Consider the following 22,500-nt stretch of genomic DNA (forward strand, 5'->3'; position numbering starts at 1 on the left):
ATGAATGTTTATTCAGATTTTGCATTGTATTGTATTTCTCATTTTGTCACAACAGATTTCTCTGTGTGAAATTCGGGCTGTTCTCCACAGGGAGAGCGCGTCGCTACATAACAGCGCCACCCTTTTTTTTTCCCCTGCGTGCAGTTTTATTTGTTTTTCCTATCGAAGTGGATTTTTCTACAGAATTTTGCCAGGAACAACCCTTTTGTTGCCGTGGGTTCTTTTACGTGTGCTAAGTGCATGCTGCACACGGGACCTCGATTTATCGTCTCATCCGAATGACTAGCGTCCAGACCACCACTCAAGGTCTGGTGGAGGGGGAGAAAATATCGGCGGCTGAGCCGTGATTCGAACCAGCGCGCTCAGATTCTATTGCTTCCAAGACGGACGCGTTACCTCTAGGCCATCACTCCATATGGCCTTGGCTAATACAAAAGAACATAATACATGATTATCACTAACAAAGGCATCAGTTAACGAACATGAGGTCTGCAAACGGATATTAAGAGACTGCAGTGCGTTGCCTCTCGCTTGCTTCATAAACATAGGGGGGGGGGGTGGAGAGAGAGAGGGGGGAGAGAGAGAGAGAAAGAGGGAGAGAGAGAAAGAACATGGACACGGAGCAGAACGGCAGCAAGAAGGTAGAGAGACACACAGGGCACCAAAAAGAGAAGGAAAGAGAGAGGGGGAGAGAAAGGGAGGGGGGAGATAGAGAGGAAGGGAGAGGGATGGAGGGAGGGAGAGAGAGAGAGAGAGAGATAGAACAGAGCGGCAGCAAGAAGGTAGAGAGGTACAGTTGTCACCAAAAGATAAGGAAAGAGATGGAGAGAGAAAGTGATGGAGGGAGACAGAGATAGAAAGGGGGGGGGAGACAGAGAGAGGGGGGGGAGAGGGAGAAAGAGAGAGGGAGAGAGAGAGAGAGGACATGGACGCAGAGCAGAGAGGGGGAGAGAAAGGGAGGGGGGAGGAGATGGAGAGGAAGGGAGAGGAATGGAGGGAGAGAGAAGATGGACACGCAGCAAAACGGCAGCAAGAAGGTAGGGAGACACAGGGGTCGGTCACCAAAAGATAAGGAAAGAGAGAGGGGGAGGGAGGGAAGAGAGAGGGAGAGAGAAAGGAAGGGAGAGGGATGGATGGAGGGAGATAGAGAGATAGAGCGGCAGCAAGAAGGTAGAGAGACACAGTTGTCACCAAAAGATAAGGAAAGAGATGGAGAGAAAAAGTGATGGAGACAGAGAGAGGGGGGGGGGGGAGGGAGAAAGAGGGAGAGAGAGAGGAAGGGAGAGGGATGGATGGAGGGAGATAGAGAGATAGAGCGGCAGCAAGAAGGTAGAGAGACACAGGGGTCGGTCACCAAAAGATAAGGAAAGAGATGGAGAGAGAAAGTAATGGAGGGAGACAGAGATAGAAAGGGGGAGGGAGACACAGAGAGGGGGGGGAGAGGGAGAAAGAGGGAGAGAGAGAGGACATGGACGCAGAGCAGAGAGCGGGAGAGAAAGGGAGGGGGGAGGAGATGGAGAGGAAGGGAGAGGGATGGAGGGAGAGAGAAGATGGACACGGAGCAAAACGGCAGCAAGAAGGTAGTGAGACACAGGGGTCGGTCACCAAAAGATAAGGAAAGAGAGAGGGGAAGGGAGGGGAGAGAGAGGGAGAGAGAAAGGAAGGGAGAGGGATGGATGGAGGGAGATAGAGAGATAGAGCGGCAGCAAGAAGGTAGAGAGACACAGTTGTCACCAAAAGATAAGGAAAGAGATGGAGAGAGAAAGTGATGGAGGGAGACAGAGATAGAAAGGCGGAGGGAGACAGAGAGAGAGAGAGAGAGGACATGGACGCAGAGCAGAGAGGGGGAGAGAAAGGGAGGGGGGGAGGAGATGGAGAGGAAGGGAGAGGGATGGAGGGAGAGAGAAAGAGAGAGAGAGCACATAGACACGGAGCAAAACGGCAGCAAGAAGGTAGGGAGACACAGGGCTCGGTCACCAAAAGATAAGGAAAGAGAGAGGGGGAGGGAGGGAAGAGAGAGGGAGAGAGAAAGGAAAGAGGGATGGTGGGGGGGAGGGAGAGAGAGAGGACATGGACGCAGAGCAGAACGGCAGCAAGAAGGTAGACACACGGGGGGTCGGTCACCAAAAAAGATAAGGACAGAGAGAGGGAGGAGAAGGAGAGAGAGAGAGAGAGCAGAACGGCAGCAAGAAAGTAGAGAGATACTGTTGTCACCAAAGATAAGGAAAGAGATGGAGAGAGAGAAAGTGAGGGAGGGAGACAGAGATAGAAAGGGGGAGGGAGACAGAGAGAGGGGAGAGAGAGGGAGGGAGTGAGGGGAGGGAGAGAAAGGAAAGAGAGAGAGGCAGAGAACATGCACACGGAGCAGAACGGCAGCAAGAAGGTAGAGAGACACAGAGGGTCGGTCACAGAAACGATAAGGAAAGATAAGGAAGAGAGACACACAGAGAGAGGGAAAGAGAGAGAGGGGGAGAGAAAGAGAGAAAAAAAGGGAAAGGGAGAGAGAGAGGGAACATGGACACGGAGCAGAACGGCAGCAAGGTAGAGAGACACACAGGGGGTCTGTCACCAAAAAGATAAGGAAGAGAGACACACACACAGAGGGAAAGAGAGAGAGAGAGAGAGAGAAGGGAAAGGGAGAGAGAGCGGAGAGAGAGAGAGAGAGAAGATGGACACGGAGCAGAACGGCAGCAAGGTAGAGAGACACACAGAGGGTCGGTCACCAAAAAAGATAAGGAAGAGAGACACACACACGGAGGGAAAGAGAGAGAGAGAGAAGGGAAAGGGAGAGAGAGCGGAGAGAGAGAGAGAGAGAGAGAGAGAGAGAGAGAGAAGATGGACACGGAGCAGAACGGCAGCAAGGTAGAGAGACACACAGGGTGTCGGTCACCAAAAAGATAAGGAAAGAGAAGGAGAGAGGTTAAGGGTGTAGACGCCAATAGGTCGTTAAACTCCCAACAAGGAGAGAGAGAGAGAGAGAGAGAGAGAGAGAGCTCGAACATTTTAATGACTAGAGAGGTAGAGAACCAGGCAATTTTGCTTGTGTCAAGGGAGGGGGAGGGAGAGGGGGGATCGGGAGGTGGGAGGTAGGGGGTACAGGGACAATTATCTAGACAGAGAAAGAGCGATTCAAGACCTAAGATTCAAGAATTTTTTATGTATATGCCAAGGCGTGTTTATATGTATATGAAGGGGTATATGAAAATATAACATCAGTCCCAAATATAGACTGGCCCGGGTTATAGAGACCAGCATGCGTAACTCTGAGAGATAGAGAAGTAGCGAGAGAGAAAGGAGGGAGGGAGGGGGAGAGAGAGAGAGAGAGAATCTGAGATTGCTAATAACAAAATGATAATGACAATGATAACAAAATGAAGAACAGCAACATCAAAAATAGCATAAGCGCCTATGACAGAAGAGAGAGAGAGAGATTCAAGACCCAAGATACAAGATTTTTTTTTCATGTATATGTCAAGGCTCCTTATGAAGGGGTGTATGAAAATACATAATAGTACTGACAATACACGCAGCCACGAGATCCCCCTCCCGGGGTTTTTTTTCTACCCCCTTGCTATACACCTATGTGAAGGTCTGGCATCTGCTCCTTTTCTTTCTTTATTTCTATTTATATATATATATATATATATATATATATATATAAGTACAGAGTGCAGAGTGACAGAGATACCATTCACGGATCTGTCCGCCCGCTTTATGACGCCTCCTTGTCACTGAAACTGAACACACCGTGTCTGTCCGTTTTAGTTTCAGTTAAGTTTCAGTTTCTCAAGGAAGCGTCACTTCGTTCGGACAAATCCATATACGCTACACCACATCTGCTATGCAGATGCCTGACAGCAGCATAACCCAACTCGCTTAGTCAGGCCCTGAGTGCATGCTTATATAGTGGAGTGATGGCCTAGAGGTAACGGCGTCAGCCTAGGAAGCGAGAGAATCTGAGCGCGCTGGTTCGAATCACGGCTCAGCCGCCGATATTTTCTCCCCCTCCACTAGACCTTGAGTGGTGGTCTGGACGTTAGTCATTTGGATGAGACGATAAACCGAGGACTTTGTGCAGCATGCACTTAGCGCACGTTAAAGAACCCACGGCAACAAAGGGGTTGTTCCTGGCAAAATTATGTAGAAAAATCTACTTCGATAGGAAAAACAAATAAAACTGCAGCTACGCGCTCTCCCTGGTGAGAGCAGCCCGAATTTCACACAGAGAAATCTGTTGTGGCAAAAAAAAAAAAAAAAAAAAAAAAAAGAGAGAGAGAGAGAGAGAAGTACAGAAATATTTGTGTACCCATCACAGTGGATTTCTCTTTACATAATTTCGCTGGAGGACAACACTCTTAGGTTCTTTTTCAGTGCGCCAAGTGCGTGCTGCACACGGGACCTCGGTTTATCGTCTCACCTGAAAGACTATACGCTCAGTTTAATTTTACAGTCAAACTTGGGAGAAAGGGCTAGAGCGGGATTCGAACCCACACCCTCACGGGCTCTCTGTATTAGCAGCTGAGCGTCTTAACCATTCTGCCACCTTCCTCTGTCCGCTTCACAGCAGCTGAACGAACGGTTCCTGCGCAAGGTGCCCAAGGGGTCCGAGGCGTGCAACATCCTGGTGGGGGAGGTGGAGGACCTGGAGGTGGGGCTGGTGGGCTTCATGAGGCTGAACGACGCCCGTGAGCTGGACATCACGGCCGTGCCGCTCCCCAACCGCTTCATCGTCTACTTCCTGGGTCCCCAGGGCTCCCTGGTCCACCTGAAGGAGATGGGGCGGTGCATGGCCACCATGCTGGTGGATGAGGTGGGTGCGGGGGAGAATGTGGGCGTGTGTGGGTGGGCTACGTTTGTAATGTCTTGTGTTGCTTTGCATTGTATCGTGTTCTTGTGTTTATCAGTTGAACTGTTTTATATTGTGTCGTATTTTATTGTGTTTTGTTTTATTCTATTGTTTTGGACGATATTTTTTAGCACATGCCTCACACAACAACGACAGAAGGTACATGAAAAAATTAAAACTTGAAAACACACATCAAATTTCAATCAAAATGAAATCACACAATTTCATTTAGCAAAACACAAATCACACAAGCATGAAAAAAGAAACAAAAAATCAACCCACTGACACTGGTTTCATAGGGGAACACGCAAAGGAAACGGTTACTGCAGGCCTACCAAAAATTGCGAGGTCAAAAAGAATTCATTATCACTTTCAGGAAAGCTAGCAATGTCCGTGAGGCGAGTTTCACGCTTGGTTGTTCAATCAAATTCCCACTTGCAAAAAAGGTTCTTTCCTTCTTGATCAGCATGACAGCCGACAGTCAACACATGATGAGAAGAAACGTTTGACATCCTATGAAGTCAGCACCAATAGTAATGACAACAATTAATGTCTGTTGTATATACAAGTTGTATGGACAACATCATCAGTGCATGATTCGCAATTACATTGACATATTAATAAGAATAATGATAATAACTGGACATTTATCAGCGCTTTCCTCATTGCACAAAGCGCTTTACAATCCACACAGACACGCATACGAAACACACTCAGTCCTCAACTCACAATTATTCACAATAAACATACAAATCCGTACGTACAATACAAACATGCTTACATACGTACATGCATGCTTGCATGCATCCGCCCATACATACATTCGACGCACACACAATTCAGCGTTAATGTAGACATGCATGGTTTACTTAACCTGTAGGACTGACTCATAGTATTATTTTTACAAAAATGTGTGTAACTGCACTTTTCCAATAGCGTACCCCCTCCCATACACTCTCGACACCTCTGTCTACCTGACCCACTCGTGTCCCAGCATGTCCTCTCTTTCTCTACTATTTTAACGCTCATGGTAATATGTTATTGTTGTTGTTTTTTCTAACAAGGCATAAAGAGCAAATATCCATTTTGTAAAAAAAAAAAAATTTTATCCACATCCTTTCAAGATATCGGTAAGAGGTCGACTTACGTGGGATAAAAGAGGCGACGTGTCGAGCCACAGGCTCTTCTTCAGGCAAATCAGAGGCATGTTGGGCAAGAGGCAAAAGTTGAGATAAAAGCACAGTAAAATAAAATAAAATAAAATAAAATAAAATGAGGTAGAGTCAAACAGGGTCGCAGTCTGATGATAAAATGCTTTGTAGGCGATGAAAGGGTTTGTGACTGCTCGATGTCGACGTAAAACAGTAAGAGGTAAACAAAAAGAATCTGATATTTCAAGATACCGTCTTGCACTAGAAGAGTTGACTGTACCCAGATTGTCATGTAGTTATGTTCTACTAAAATTCAGCAATATGTGGAATTTGCTGAGTGATCAGAGTTGGAAGCCCCGTTTCAGCATGGTCCTGTGTCATCGGGAAAGGCACTTTACTCCGATCTTCCCCACTCCACCCAAATGCTAAAGAGCACCTGACCTCGGTTGGGGAAGGTTAATTTAAAATAGCGGTGAAAGGAGAGGATTAGGCCCCCACCTGCCTTCATGGACCCGTAGAAGAAGTGATGTGAATATATGAATTCACTGCCGCTATGTCCGTAAAAGGTCATGAGACATTTAACCCTTTCACCGCCAGTCAGTTTAGAGTGCAAAATTCCCTTGTGCTATAAACACAGAAAATATGGTGTCCAAGAATAGCTGGGGATTCCACCTGTGATGTGTAAAAAATGTGGCCAGTCCTACCGCCAAACATTAAGAGCAGTAGGTTCATGGATAACAGACCAATGATCTGGTCACCCTTCACTGACATGGGTCCTCTACCTAGCTGCTGCATCAATGCGAGTTTGGCAGTGAAAGGGTTAACTGAACATTGTTTAACGGAGGGAAGGGTGTGCAGATTTTCCGGGAGGTGGCTTACAAGAGTCGCACCGTGGAGGACCTTCTGGCCGGGGTGGACGAGTTCCTGGAGCAGGTGACGGTGCTGCCGCCTGGCGAGTGGGACCCCAAGATCAGGATTGAGCCCCCTACCATGGTCCCCTCCCAGGTCAGTGTGTGCGTGTGTGTGTGTGTGTCTGTGTGAGTGTGTTTGTGTGTGTGTATGAGGCGCGCGCGCGTGTGTGTGTGTTTGTGTTGGGAGGGAGGAGTGCGCGCGCGCTCGCATATGTGCATGTGTGTGTGTGTGTGCGTGTGTAGAGGGGGTACGCGTGAGTGTATGTGTGTGTACGTGCATACATGTGTTTGTATGTGTGTTTGGGGGTGTATGTGTGTGTTTGATGGGTGTGTGTGTGCGTGGTGCGCGCGCGCACGCGCGCGCGCGCGTGTGTGTGTGTGAAGTACAGTCACGTCAACTTTGTTATGTCCTAAAATAAATTCTTATGTGTACACTCAAGGGACATGTACAAGTTTCAACGTCCAGATAGATCACACGATATCACATTGACACATCCATGAATACTTTATCTATCTAAGAATAGCTGATAGCGCAAAAGACAGTTCCAGAAAACTTTGACTGAATCAAAGATCAGTCATGACCACAGCTATGCTACTTGTGCTGCGCCACCTTTGAAATGTGGGTGTGTTTATATGCATGTATATATGTATGTGATGTGTGTGCATGTATGCGTGTGAGTACCAATGTTTGTTTATGTGTTATTATACCTTCGTATGCTTGCATGTGTGTGTGCGTTTGTGTATATATGTGTATGTGTGAATGTTTGTGATGGTGGATGTGTGTGTTGCGGGTGTGTGTGTGGGTGTGTTTATGTGTGTATGTATGTGTATGTGTGTTTGCGTGCGCGTGCGTGTATGTGCGTGTGTGTGCGTGCGTGTGTGTGTGTGTGTGTGTGTGTGTGTGCGTGCGTGTGTGTGTGTGTGTGTGTGCACGTGCAGGAGACGAGGAAGACGGAGTCTCTGGCTGACCTGATGGCCAAGAAACATGGGCAGGGGGAGGCCCATGAGAGTCACGATGACCCGGACCTCCGGATGAACTTCATGTTAGTCACCCACATTACAGTGCAGTGCAGTGCAGTGCAGTGCAGTGCAGTATAGTATAGTATAGTTTAGTATAGTACAGTATATTGCAGTGCAGAACAACAGAAGCAGAAGCGTGAGCGAAGGAAGCAGGGCTCAACTTCTGAAGACGTTTTCCCTTGCAACACCTGTGGGAAGTGCTGCGCATCCAGAATCGGCCTCTTCTCCCATATGAGGACACACACCGACAGATAAGCCTGCCTGCCTACTCATCCGTCGGACAGACGGGAGACTCCATCATGATTGCAGTGCAGTACAACAGTACAGGACAGGACAGTACAGTTTAATTCAGAGCAGTACAATGCAGTTCAATACAGTAGGTTTACATTACAGTGCAGTACAGTGGCGCAGAATACAGTATATACAGTAGAGTGGCGCAGAATACAGTACGGTATAATACAGTACAGTACGGTACAGTAGGCTTACATTACAAATCAATACAGTAAAGTAGTGCAGAGTACAGTATGTCATAGTGCAATACAGTACAGTACAGTAGGCCTACAGTGCAGAGCAATACAGTATAGTACAGTTGTACAGAGCACAATACGGTATAGTACGATACGATACAGCACAGTGTGCTTACAGTACAGTACAGTGCAGTACAGTACATACAGTACAGTGTAGTTTTGTTGTTGTTGTTTTTTAATTGAAGGACGAAAGGTGTGTGTGTAGGGGGTGGGGTGGGGGTGTCGACTATGCTTAGGCCTGTAGGTATTTTTGATTTTTAAATGAACTGTGATCTTTGTAGTTGCATACTTTGTGAAGAGAGAGACAGAGAGAGAGAGAGTGTGTGTGTGTGTGTGTGTGTGTGCGCGTGGTGTGTATGCGCGTGGGGGGGGGGAGGTGGGGGGGGAGATGTGCAATGCGGCTTGGCTGACTGAAATGGAGAGGCACTTGAATTTCAGTAATCTGAGTATTTGTATATAGCTATTTCCATTTGGTGCCATTTAATTTATCTTTTTATTTTCTATTCATTTTATTTGTTTGTTCTTTTCTTCTTATTTTGGACATGTGCTGCTGCCAAAAAGAAAACCTCCGTACCAAAGTATAGACAATAAAGTTTGTGTATTGTGTATTGTATTGTGTATTGTACAGTAGATAAGTGTAGAATACACTACGGCATAGTACAATACAGTACAGTAGACTTACATTGCAGTGCAGTATAGTACAGTAGTGCAGAGTACAGTGCAGTACGGTACAGTATAGTGCAATGCAGTACAGTACTGTACCGTACCGTACAGATGAATTGTACGTCAGTAACCCAAACTACACTGTGGTGTCCCTTTCATAACGTTCGCACGCACACACGAACACACTCACTCATGCACTCTCTCTCTCTCACTCTCAGCTCCACCCCCTCCCCCCATCCTCTCCAACCCAACAGCCCACACGTACCTTTTGCTCACACCACCGTTTTCCCTCCGCATTGTGTTGTATTGTACCTTCTTTTTTTCATATGAAATATACATCTTTGAAAATAGCACCACGGCAAAACTGTTAATCCATTGCATCGTGTTGTGTTGTATTGTACCTTTTTATCACAGTGTACATCTTTGAAAGCAGCAGCAGCATCACTGTTTTCCTGTTTCATTGTGTTGTAACGCACCTTTTGATTACGATATACATCTTTAAAAGCAGCAGCAACAACACCACCATTTTCCCATTGCATTGAGTTGTGATGCACCTTTTTATTACAATATACATATTTGAAAACAGCAGCAACAACAACACCATTTTGCAATTGCATTGTGTTGGAATGTACCTTTTTTTTTTAATTACAACATACATCTTTAAAAGCATCGGCAGCAACAACAACACTGTTTTCCCATTGCATTCATTGTGTTGTATTGCATTATAATCTTTTTATTACAGTGTACATCTTTGAATGCAGCAGCACTCTTTTTTTTAGATCACAATATACATCTTTTATAGCAGCAGCTGCAACAACAACACTATTAACCCGTCGCATTGTGTTGTATATAACACTACACATCTCTGAAAGCAGTAGCAGCAAGAATGACACCATTTTTCCATTGCTATTGTATCATCTTATTACAATATACATCTTTGAAAGCAGCGGCAACACTACCACCATTTTACCATGGCTATCGTGCCATCTTATTACAATATACATCTTTGAAAGCAGCAGCAACACTACCACCATTTTACCATGGCTATCGTGCCATCTTATTACAATATACATCTTTGAAAGCAGCAGCAACAACAACGCTGGCTTCCCATTGCATTGTGTTGTACTATAACGTTTTATTACAATATACATCTTTGAAAACAACAACACCATTTTCCCATTGCTACTGTGCCATTTTATTACAATATACATCTTTGAAAGCAGCAGAAACAACAACACTGTTAACCATTTGCATAGTGTTGTACTGTACCTTTTCATAACGATAAACATCTTTGAAAAAAAAAAGTTTTCCCATTGTATTGTGTTGCATAGTGTTCTACTTGTTTTTTTGTTTGTTTTTTTAAACTACAATAAATATCTTTGAAAAACAACAACAACAACAACACTGATTCCCTTCCAGCCCCTTCACCGGACTGGTGAAGGACATCCGACGCAAGGTGCCCTTCTACCTGAGTGACTTCAAGGACGCCATTCACATCCAGTGCCTGCCCTCCATGCTCTTCATCTTCCTCGCCACCCTCACCAACAACGTCACCTTCGGCGCCCTCCTCGGGCAGGGCACGGGTGACTACATGGTCAGTGTGGGTGGCTGCTGTGCTATAGGGTGCACCAAAAAGATAAGGACCACGTGGGGACTGACACATTTTGTGGGTGGCTGGTGTGCTACAGGGTGCACCAAAAGATAAGGACCACGTGGGGACTGACACAGTTTGTGGGTGGCTGGTGTGCTACAGGGTGCACCAAAAGATAAGGACCACATGGGGCCTGACACATTTTGTGGGTGGCTGGTGTGCTACAGGGTGCACCAAAAGATAAGGACCACTTGGGGACTGACACAGTTTGTGGGTGGCTGGTGTGCTACAGGGTGCACCAAAAAGATAAGGACCACGTGGGGACTGACACAGTTTGTGGGTGGCTGGTGTGCTACAGGGTGCACCAAAAGATAAGGACCACGTGGGGACTGACACATTTTGTGGGTGGGTGGTGTGCTACAGGGTGTACCAAAAGATAAGGACCACATGGGGACTGACACAGTTTGTGGGTGGCTGGTGTGCTACAGGGTGCACCAAAAGATAAGGACCACATAGGGACTAACACAGTTTGTGGGTGGGTGGTGTGCTACAGGGTGCACCAAAAAGATAAGGACCACTTGGGGACTGACACAGTTTGTGTGTGGCTGGTGTGCTACAGGGTGCACCAAAAGATAAGTACCACGTGGGGACTGACACAGTTTGTGGGTGGCTGGTGTGCTACAGGGTGCACCAAGAGATAAGGACCACGTGGGGACTGACACAGTTTGTGGGTGGCTGGTGTGCTACAGGGTGCACCAAAAGATAAGGACCACGTGGGGACTGACACAGTTTGTGGGTGGCTGGTGTGCTACAGGGTGCACCAAAAGATAAGGACCACATGGGGACTGACACAGTTTGTGGGTGGCTGGTGTGCTACAGGCTGGTGTGCTACAGAGTGCACCAAAAGATAAGGACCACGTGGGGACTGACACAGTTTGTGGGTGGCTGGTGTGCTACAGAGTGCACCAAAAGATAAGGACCACTTGGGGACTGACACAGTTTTTTCTTGGTGGTAGGGTGGGGGTGGGGGGTGGGACATGGTGAGACTGTGATGCTGAATTTCCGACAGATAGCGGTGTATGTAGTCAGTGTATTACATTGTATCGTATCGTATCGTATTGTATCATGTTGTGCCGTGTTGTATTGTGTTGAGTTGTACTGCTTTGCATCGCATCGCATCGCATTGCATTGTATTATATTGCATTGCATTGTAACAATAACGAATAAATCAAATCAAATAAAAATATAAACCTATATGCAAACACAAATAAAACAGCTTAAAGAAAGAAAGAATGAAATGAACTGAAATAAATCAGTATGATCGACGCTTCTGGTCGAGATCCTCAAGACGCCTCTCCTTAAAGCCAGAACTCGCATGTGTGCAGCCAGTGTATGGTGACGACAAGTGAAAGAGTCTCATCCTGTTTTCAGGGTGTGATGGAGTGTGTGTTCGCGGGAGCGGTGAGCAGCATCGTGTTCGCCCTGTTCTCTGGTCAGCCCCTCAACATCCTGGGCAGCACAGGACCCATGCTGGTGCTGGAACAGATCATCTTTGACCTCTGCAAGTAAGTCACCGCTTCATCTGTCGTTGGTGGGGGTGTGTGGGGAAAGGGGGATGGTCAGGTGTTTGTGGTGTTGTGACGGTTGTGGTGGTATTGTTGGTGGTTGTGGTTGGGCGGGTGAGGAGGTGGTGGGGTGGAGAGTGACAGTATAGATCTTAAGCGTCTGGTTGTGTTGTGATGTTACACTGTTTTGAAATAGTGTTTTCGCGCTACCACATATGCAAGGCGGATGCCTGACCAGCAGCACAATCCATCGGGCCTTTTTGTGTGCCTTGTGTACCTATCAGAGTGGATTTCTTCTACAGAATTTGCAGTGGGTTCTTTTTCAGTGCGCCAAGTGCGAACCTCGGTTTATCGTCCCATCCGAATGACTAGACGTTCATTTTGATTTTCCAGTCAAACTTAGGAAAAGGAGTGAAATAGGGTTTCGAACACGAAACCAGATCTTCACGGACACAGACAGATAAGCTTCTTAACCATTCCGCCACTTCCTTCCCTAGACTGTTAATGGAGCTTAGGATTGACAAAGTCTTCGTTTTTAAAGGAGCAAGAGTCATTGTTCTTTTCCAATGGACAGAGACAACGATTGGGCTTGAGGAAGTCTTCCTTTATTTGAAGGAGCAAGAGTCACCTTTCTTTTTTTTTTCCCCCATGGGCAGAAATAACGACTGGGCTTGATGAAGTCTTCCTGTTTTAAAGGGGCAAGATTCACCGTTCTTTCCCAATGAACAAAGACAACGACTGGGCTTGATGAAGTCCTCTTTTTTTTCTTTTTCTTTTTTTTTAAAGGAGCAAGAGCCATCGTTCTTCTTTTTCCATGGGCAGAGACAACGAGTGGGCTTGAAGTCTTCCTTTTCTTTAATGAACAAGTGTCACTGTTCTTTCCCAATGAACAGAGACAACGATTAGGCTTGATGAAGTCTTTCGTGCTCAAAGGAGCAAGAGTCACTGTTCTTTCCCAATGAACAGAGACAACGATTAGGCTTGATGAAGTATTTCGTGCTTAAAGGAGCAAGAGTCACTGTTCTTTCCCAATGAACAGAGACAACGATTAGGCTTGATGAAGTCTTTCATGCTTAAAGGAGCAAGAGTCACTGTTCTTTCTTTTCCTTGGACAGAGACAACGACTGGGACTTCCTGTCTGTACGCTTCTGGGTGGGCATCTGGACCACGGGGTTCCTGCTGATCATGGTCGTCTTCAACCTGAGCGCCTTAGTGAGGTACCTCACCCGATTCACAGAGGAGAGCTTCGCCTGCCTCATCGCCCTCATCTTCATCTACGAGTCCTTCAAGAAGCTGGCCGAGATCGCTGACGAGGATCCGATGAGGCTGCACGCTGACAAGAACGTGGTGTGTGTTCTGTGTGTGTGTGTGTGTGTGTGTGTCGGGGGGATGGGGGAGGTGAGTGTGTGTTTGTGTTCTGTGTGTATTCTGTATGTGTGCGTGTGCGCGCGCGCGTGTGTGTGTGTGTGTGTGTTCGTGTGTAAGAGTGTGTGTGCGCGAGCGTGCGAGTGAGTATGTAGGAGTGGTGGTGGAAAGGAGCAGGGGAGATGCATGGGCTTTTCGTTTGTTTTAATCCATGTGGTTGTTCAGTATTCGTTAACCATTATCGGTATATAAAATTTATGCAAGAAAGACCAGACCAATATATTTCAATGGCTGCCGGAAGAAGAGGGCGCACTAAAGGCATGAACAGGGGAGGTAACCTATAAGGGGGAGGTAACTAGCCGCATGTACTTTCGTTTTCTACCCTTCTCAGGGCTAGTAGTTTGCACAGGACAGGGAATCGGGCCCCTGTCGGAGTCTGCACCAGTGGGTCACGGTAAGTATGTTGGAATAAACGTAATTTTAGGAAGAAAATTTCCTTTTTTTTTTCTTTTTGTTTGTTTGTTTTGTTGCTGTTGTTCTTGCTTCATTAGATGAATTGGTGGACGGGTTCGTTGGTTAATTCACACACTTATTATTAATACAAGTCTGTGGTTCATCTATTACTCATCAAATTGTTTAAACTAATTGCTTACAATGTTTCCATTGCTTGCTTATTTGTTCGATTGATTTGCAGTTTTTGTGATGTTTTGTGTCTTGTTTATTCGTTAGTTAGTTAGTTATTCGTTACATTCTTCTTCTACTTATTGGTATTGGTTGTAGTAGTAGTAGTAGTAGTAGTAGTAGTAGTAGTTCTACTACTACTGCTACTACTACTAGTCACATCCCACTCCCACTCCCTTCCGACAGGCATATTTCCCAGTATGCAGCTGCTCCCCGTTCGTCCCACCATCCAACGTCACCACCACCACCACCGCCACCACCTTGGCCCCCACCACCACCACTACCCTGGCCTCCACCACCCCCTTAGTGATCAACGGTACGAGCTTCGCCAACGCCACGAATGAGACGTGCTTCCGGGTGCTAGGGGGCACGTGGGAGTGCCACAACCCATACGTGCCCGACGTGTTTCTCATGTCGCTCTTGCTCTTCTTCCTCACCTTCTGCATTGCCATGTTCCTCGTGCGCTTCCGGAACTGGCCCTGCTTCCCCACCTTCGTGAGTTGGTGACTGGCTGTGTAGCTGCGATGTGCTGATGCTGTGCTATCCTATGCGGTGCTATGCTATGCTGATGTTGTGCTATGCTATGCGCACGCGCTCGTTTTGCAGTCTTGCACGTCAGCTCAGCTCATAACAGGACAGCTGAGAAAGTCACAGTGCATCATATCACAGCACAGCGCAGTAGGTCATGTCGTTGCACAGTACAGCACTGGGTTTGTTTGTTTTTTGTCTCCTTCTCTCTCTCTCTCTCTCTCTCTCTCTCTCTTTCTCCAACAGTAATGATCGATACTCACTTTGAAACACACGAGTCACGTGCTGAGTTTATCTTTTGAATCTCTCTCTCTCCAACAGAAATGATCGTTGCTCATATTAAAGTACACGAAAATCACGTGCTAAATTCATTTTTTCGGAGTTTCTCTCTCTCTCTCTCTCTCTCTCTCTCTCTCTCCAACAGCCATGAACGCTACTCACATTGAAATACATGGGAGTCACGTGCTTAATTCATCTTCTCTCTCTCTCTCTCTCTCTCTCTCTCTCTCTCTCTCTTTCTATCTATCTATCTAATAGCAATGGTACACGAGAATCACGTGCTGAGTAGGCTATATCTTAGGTTGCTCGGTGTTCGTGCGTGCTCGTGTGTGTGTGTGTGTGTGTGTGTGTGTGTGTGTGCGCGCGCGCGCTCTGAGTTCCTCTTCTCTCTCTCTCTCTCTCTCTCTGTCTCTATCCTCTCTCTTTGAAGCAGCAATGGTCTGTGCATTTTTTGAAACACATGGATTCATGCACCGAGTTCACCTCGGAAAGTTGTCTCTCGCACTAACTGTGGTGTATGTGTGTGTGTCTTCATCTTTCATTGTTGTGTGTGTGTGTGTGTGTGTGTGTGTGTGTGTGTGTGTGTGAAGACTGCAGATCTGTGTGTGACTGTATCAATCCTACAAATACATATTTCATGATGGTGTGGCGTTGTTACTGGCAAGTTCAATACCTTTCGAATGAATTTTGATGATAATGATGGTGATGGTGATGATGTTGTTATGGCAACCAGTTGGCTGTGAATCAATGTGTGTGTGTGTGTTCAGGTCCGTCAGATAATCGGGGACTTTTCCATCCTCATCGCCATTCTCATCTGTGTGGGCATCGACGCTGCTGTGGGTGTCCCCACGCCTAAACTGACCGTGCCCTCCGAGTTCAAGGTGTGTGTATGTGTTTGGGGGTGGAGGGGGCGGGGGTAGGGGGAGGTGGGTGTGTGTTTTGTGTGTACATGAGTGGGGTTGGGGATAGTCCGTGTAGATGTTTGTGTTATGTTGTATCGTGTAATGTTGTATTGTTCTGTTTGTTGTTTTTGTTTTGGGGTGTGTGTGTGTGTGTGTGTTTGTGTACACTCGTGTGTGTGTGTGTGTGTGTGTGTGTGTGTGTGTGTGTGTGTGTGTGACGACTTTGAAGATCGTTATGACTACAGAGAAGATGATGACGATAAACACGTGGCTATGATAAAGATAACGATGACGACGACGATGATGATGATAATGATTGTGACAATAACGACAAATTTGATCATGAGGAGGACGACTACGACGTTGAAAACAACATAACACAACGCACATCTTTATCAATTTGACTGGAAGTTATGATGATGACGGTAGTTATAACGACGACTTGACGACGATGATGACGACCAAGATCCTGATGAGGTCGACGAGGAAGCTGAATAGAATGATGTTAACGACACTGACGACAACTATAACGAACAATGATGACCTACCATTGTCCTACCCTACTCTACCCTACCCTACCCTACTCTGCTCTGCTCTGCTATGACCTACCATTGTCCTACCCTACTCTACCCTACTCTGCTCTGCTATGACCTACCATTGTCCTAACCAACCCTACCCTACTCTGCTCTGCTATGACCTACCATTGTCCTACCCTACTCTGCTCTGTTATGACCTACCATTGTCCTACCCTACTCTGCTCTGCTATGACCTACCATTGTCCTACCCTACTCTACCCTACTCTGCTCTGCTATGACCTACCATTGTCCTACCCAACTCTACCCTACTCTGCTCTGCTATGACCTACCATTGTCCTACCCAACTCTACCCTACTCTGCTCTGCTATGACCTACCATTGTCCTACCCAACTCTACCCTACTCTGCTCTGCTATGACCTACCATTGTCCTACCCTACCCTACCCTACTCTGCTCTGCTATGACCTACCATTGTCCTACCCTACTCTACCCTACTCTGCTCTGCTATGACCTACCATTGTTCTACCCTACTCTACCCTACTCTGCTCTGCTATGACCTACCATTGTCCTACCCTACTCTGCTCTGCTATGACCTACCATTGTCCTACCCTACTCTACCCTACCCTACTCTGCTCTGCTGTGACCTACCATTGTCCTACCCTACCCTACCCTACCTACCCTACCCTACCCTACCCTACTCTGCTCTGCTATGACCTACCATTGTCCTACCCTACTCTACCCTACCCTACTCTGCTCTGCTTTGACCTACCATTGTCCTACCCTACCCTACCCTACCCTACTCTGCTCTGCTCTGCTATGACCTACCATTGTCCTACCCTACCCTACCCTACTCTGCTCTGCTATGACCTACCATTGTCCTACCCTACTCTACCCTACTCTGCTCTGCTATGACCTACCATTGTCCTACCCTACTCTGCTCTGCTATGACCTACCATTGTCCTACCCTACTCTACCCTACCCTACCCTACCCTACTCTGCTCTGCTATGACCTACCATTGTCCTACCCTACCCTACTCTGCTCTGCTATGACCTACCATTGTCCTACCCAACTCTACCCTACTCTGCTCTGCTATGACCTACCATTGTCCTACCCTACTGTGCTCTGCTATGACCTACCATTGTCCTACCCTACTCTACCCTACCCTACCCTACCCTACTCTGCTCTGCTATGACCTACCATTGTCCTACCCTACCCTACTCTGCTCTGCTATGACCTACCATTGTCCTACCCAACTCTACCCTACTCTGCTCTGCTATGACGTACCATTGTCCTACCCAACTCTACCCTACTCTGCTCTGCTATGACCTACCATTGTCCTACCCAACTCTACCCTACTCTGCTCTGCTATGACCTACCATTGTCCTACCCTACTCTACCCTACTCTGCTCTGCTATGACCTACCATTGTCCTACCCTACTCTGCTCTGCTGTGACCTACCATTGTCCTACCCCACCCTACTCTGCTCTGCTATGACCTACCATTGTCCTACCCTACTCTGCTCCGCTATGACCTACCATTGTCCTACCCTACTCTACCCTACCCTACTCTGCTCCGCTATGACCTACCATTGTCCTACCCTATTCTACCCTACCCTACTCTGCTCTGCTATGACCTACCATTGTCCTACCCTCCTCTACCCTACCCTACCCTACCCTACTCTGCTCCGCTTCTCCCCAGCCCACCCGATCCGAGGTCCGCGGGTGGATCGTGGAGCCCCTGTCGTCCAGCAACCCGTGGTGGCTGTACGTGGCTGCCGGCGTGCCCGCCCTGCTGGCCACCATCCTCATCTTCATGGACCAGCAGATCACGGCCGTCATCGTCAACCGGAAGGAGCACAAGCTGGTGGTGAGTCACGGCGGGTGGTGGAGGTGCTGGTGCTACACAACACAACGCAACGCAACACAACGATACACAACGCAGCGCTACACAACACAACGATACACAACACAACGCTACACAACGCAACGCTACACAACACAACGCTTACACAACACAACGCAACGCTACACAACGCAACGCTTACACAACACAACGCAACGCAACACAATGCAACACAACACAACACAACACAACACAACACAACACAACACAACGCAACACAGCGCAACACAGCGCAACACAACGCAACACAACACATCACATCACACAACACAACACAATACAACGCTACCCAACGCAACGCAACGCAACGCAATGCAATGCAACACAGCACAACACAACACAACACAACGCTGCATGTTTTACCCGTGTTTCAGAAAGGGAAGGGTTACCACCTGGACCTGCTGGTGGTGTCGGTGCTGGTGGCCGTCCACTCCCTGCTGGGCCTGCCATGGTACGTGGCCGCCACAGTCAACGCCATCGCCCACGTCAACTCCCTCAAGAAGGAGTCCGAGTGCAGCGCCCCTGGGGAAAAACCCACCTTCCTGGGCTGCAGGTGGTTAATTAGTGATAGTACTTGTAATATTGATGATAATATTGATAACAATGTTTTAAAAAAATATAATAATAATAATAATAATAAAATAATAGAGTGCAACGCCACTGGGGAAAACCCACTTTCCTGGGTTGCAGGTGATTAATGCTAACAATAGTAATATTGATAATAATGATGCCAACAAAAATAATAATGTTTAAAAAAAGAATTATAATAAAGTGCAATGCCCCCTGAGGAAAAACTCACCTTCCGTGGCTGCAGGTGAATAATGATTGATTGAGTGAGTGAGTGAGTGAGTGATTCGTTGGTTGATTGATTGATTTGGTTCGTTGGTTGATTGATGGTTAATTTTTTTAATTGATTGATGTAGATACATATAAAGCACCTATGATTGATTGAGTGATTCGGTGATTGATTGATTGATTTGGTTCGTTGGTTGATTGATGGTTGATTTTTTTAATTGATTAATTGATTGATGTAGATACATATAAAGCACCTATGATTGATTGAGTGATTCGTTGGTTGATTGATTGATTTGGTTCGTTGGTTGATTGATGGTTAATTTTTTTAATTGATTGATGTAGATACATATAAAGCACCTATGACTGATTGATGTTGATACTTACATGGCGCCTGTCCTCGGTCAGAGACCTAAGCTCTTAAGCGCTTTACAAACACGGAGTCCTTTGCACAACACATGCTGCCGACCTTGGAAGAGCCGACTAAAGGCTGGCCTTGGGACGCTCATCATTCGTTTCCTGTATCATTCAGTCAGGATTCAGTTACTCACGCACGCACGCGCGCGCGCGCGCGCGCACACACACACACACACACACACACACACACACACACACACACACACACACACACACACACACACACACACACACACACACACACACGTTTATGATATGATATCAAGAAGAAGAATGATGATAATGATTATGATGATGGTGATAATGATGATAATTATTGTGATAGAGTCTCTCGCCTTGTGAGTGCATGAAACAGACTTCAACTTTTACTGGAGTGCGCGCGCGCGCGCGTGTTTGTGTCTGTCTGTGAGTGTCTGTGTGCACGTGCGCATGTAAGTATGTATAAACACATTTTCCGTACACAGCAATCGTTAAAAAAAATTTAAAAAAATTAAAAAGTTTCTTTGATCATGGTTTCTGTTTTGTCTTGCAATATTGATTTTGCCAGCGACACATAAGATCAGTTTTTTTGTTGTTGCGAACTTGCTGTATATGTCGATTACCTTGTTTTGAAATATATATATGCTGAGGCACTGACCGCGTGAGTGTTGTCTTGCCACTGTTGTCTTGCCTTTTTCTTTTCTTTCTTTTTGTGCGCATAGAGTTGACTTCAAGATTTTGCGCCTTATAAATATTATTATTAGTAGTTTTTTTTGTTTTGTTTTTTTGCATTTATCTCCTTTTTTTTTCTCAAGGCCTGACTAAGCGCGTTGGGTTACGCTGTTGGTAAGGCATCTGCTTGGCAGAATATGGATTTGACCGAACGCAGTGACGCCTCTTTGAGCTGCTGATACTGATACTGATACTGATACTGATACTGTCTTGCCACAGAGAACAACGTGTGACGGCCTTGTTCGTGGGCATTTTGAGCGCTGCTGCTGTTTTCATCACCAACATATTGAAGGTGATAGTGTGGGGTTGTGTGTGTTTCTTTTTTTTTTTTCTTTTTTTTTTTTTTGTATACATGTGTTATGTGTATGTACGTTGTGGGAGTGTGGGCGTGCTCTGTGGTTTTCTTTTTTTTTCTGTTGTTGTTGTTGTTGTGGACGTGTGCTGTGTGTGTGTGTGTGTGTGTGTGTGTGTGTGTGTGTGTGTGTGTGTGTGTGTGTGTGTTGTTATGTATAATCGTGTTTGGTGTGTATGTATATGTTTGTATGTGGTGTGCGTGCGTGTGTGTGTGCTTATATGTCTGTGTGTCTGTGTGCGTGTATGTGTATTATGTTTGTCTATGTCTGTGTTCTTATATGTATGCGCGCGCAAGTGTGTGGGGGTGGGGGTGGGGGTGGATTATGTAATTCTGTGTTTGGTGTGTATGTATATGTTTGTATGCGGTGTGTGTGTGTGTGTGTGTGTGTGTTATGTTTGTCTGTGTCTGTTTGTGTTCTTATATGTATGCGCGCGGAAGTGTGTGTGTGTGTGTGTGGATTATGTAATTCTATGTTTGATGTGTATGTATATGTTTGTATGCGGTGTGTGTGTGTGTGTGTGTGTGTGTTTATATGTTTGTGTGTCTGTGTGCGTGTATATGTATTATGTTTGTGTCTGTTTGTTTTTGTTATATGTATGCGCGCGCAAGTGTGTGTGTGTGTGTGTGAGTGAATTATGTAATTCTGTGTTTGGTGTGTATGTATATGTTTGTATGCGGTGTGTGTGTGTGTGTGTGTGTGTGTGTGTGTGTGTGTGTGCAGGTCATCCCAATGCCTGTGCTGTACGGAGTGTTCTTCTACATGGGCTGGTCTGCTTTGGGAGGCATGCAGGTGACAGGCTTAGGGCTATTATTGTGTTGTTGTTGTTGTCAAGTTGTTGTTGTTATTATGCGTTGTTGTCACGTGTTTTTGATGTGAAGTGTTGTAGTGAAATCTTATCGTTGTTGCTGTTGTATGCTTTCTTTGTAAAGAGTTGCTGCTGTTGCTGAGATAGCTGTTTTGTGTGAAGTGTTACCATTTGTGTTGCTGTTAACTCTCTCCATACGAACGGCGAAAGAGACGACGTTAACAGCGTTTCATCCCAATTACTATCATCAAAATATTGCAAGCGGAACACTCTTATACTGAAGAGGTGAATGTTGACAAAGAATACCACAGTTCCGACGACAGAAGCTAAAGGTTGGGTCATTCAGACACCCACTGGACATCCGAGGTGTCTGTGTAGAGGAGAAGAGAGGACTGGCCGTACGGAGTGAGTTTAACTGTTGTTCTTTTTTTTGTGTGTGTGTTGTCGATGTTAGGTGTTGTTATTGTTACAGTTAAGTGTTTTCGTTGTTGTTGTTGTTGTTGTTGTCAGGCGTTGTTACAATTTTTTTTTACCCCTTAGTGGCTGTCAAAGCGCTTTGGGTTACGCCGCTTAGTGGTCCAGGGAAATGCTTAGCAGATGATGTGTTGCGTATACGGATTCCCCACGCAGTGACGCCTCCTTGAGTAACTGAACGGAACTGAACTGCAGTTATATAGATGTATGTTCGACGGGCGCAACAGCCGAGTGGTTAAAGCGTTGGACTTTCAATCTGAGGGTCTCGGGTTCGAATATCGGTAACGTCGTCTGGTGGGTAAAAGGTGGAGATTTTTTTTTTTCCGATCTCCCAGGTCAAAATATGTGCAGACCTGCTTGTGCGCGAACCCCCCTTCGTGTGTATACGCAAGTAGAAGATCAAATACGCACGTTAAAGATCCTGTGGTCCATGTCAGCGTTCGGTGGGTAACGGAAACAAGAACATATCCAGCATGCAC

General features: G+C 46.3%; 1 protein-coding gene across 2 annotated transcripts in view; it reads left to right on the forward strand.

The window, feature by feature from the left end:
* LOC143293471 (electrogenic sodium bicarbonate cotransporter 1-like) overlaps positions 1-22,500 on the forward strand; it is a 94,406-nt gene that overhangs the window by 68,186 nt on the left and 3,720 nt on the right. The window contains exons 8-19 of one of the 2 annotated variants that reach the window (XM_076604359.1): positions 4,565-4,810; positions 6,856-7,002; positions 7,848-7,951; positions 10,538-10,712; positions 12,141-12,274; positions 13,390-13,621; positions 14,507-14,815; positions 15,895-16,008; positions 18,263-18,430; positions 18,841-19,019; positions 20,606-20,678; positions 21,463-21,531. In XM_076604359.1, the coding sequence (XP_076460474.1) occupies positions 4,565-4,810; positions 6,856-7,002; positions 7,848-7,951; positions 10,538-10,712; positions 12,141-12,274; positions 13,390-13,621; positions 14,507-14,815; positions 15,895-16,008; positions 18,263-18,430; positions 18,841-19,019; positions 20,606-20,678; positions 21,463-21,531 (1,950 nt within the window). The remainder of the gene's footprint in view (positions 1-4,564; positions 4,811-6,855; positions 7,003-7,847; positions 7,952-10,537; positions 10,713-12,140; positions 12,275-13,389; positions 13,622-14,506; positions 14,816-15,894; positions 16,009-18,262; positions 18,431-18,840; positions 19,020-20,605; positions 20,679-21,462; positions 21,532-22,500) is intronic. The other variant, XM_076604360.1, reaches the window with a different exon arrangement.

Source organism: Babylonia areolata, chromosome 19, assembly GCF_041734735.1.
Source record: "Babylonia areolata isolate BAREFJ2019XMU chromosome 19, ASM4173473v1, whole genome shotgun sequence".
Taxonomy (NCBI): domain Eukaryota; kingdom Metazoa; phylum Mollusca; class Gastropoda; order Neogastropoda; family Buccinidae; genus Babylonia; species Babylonia areolata.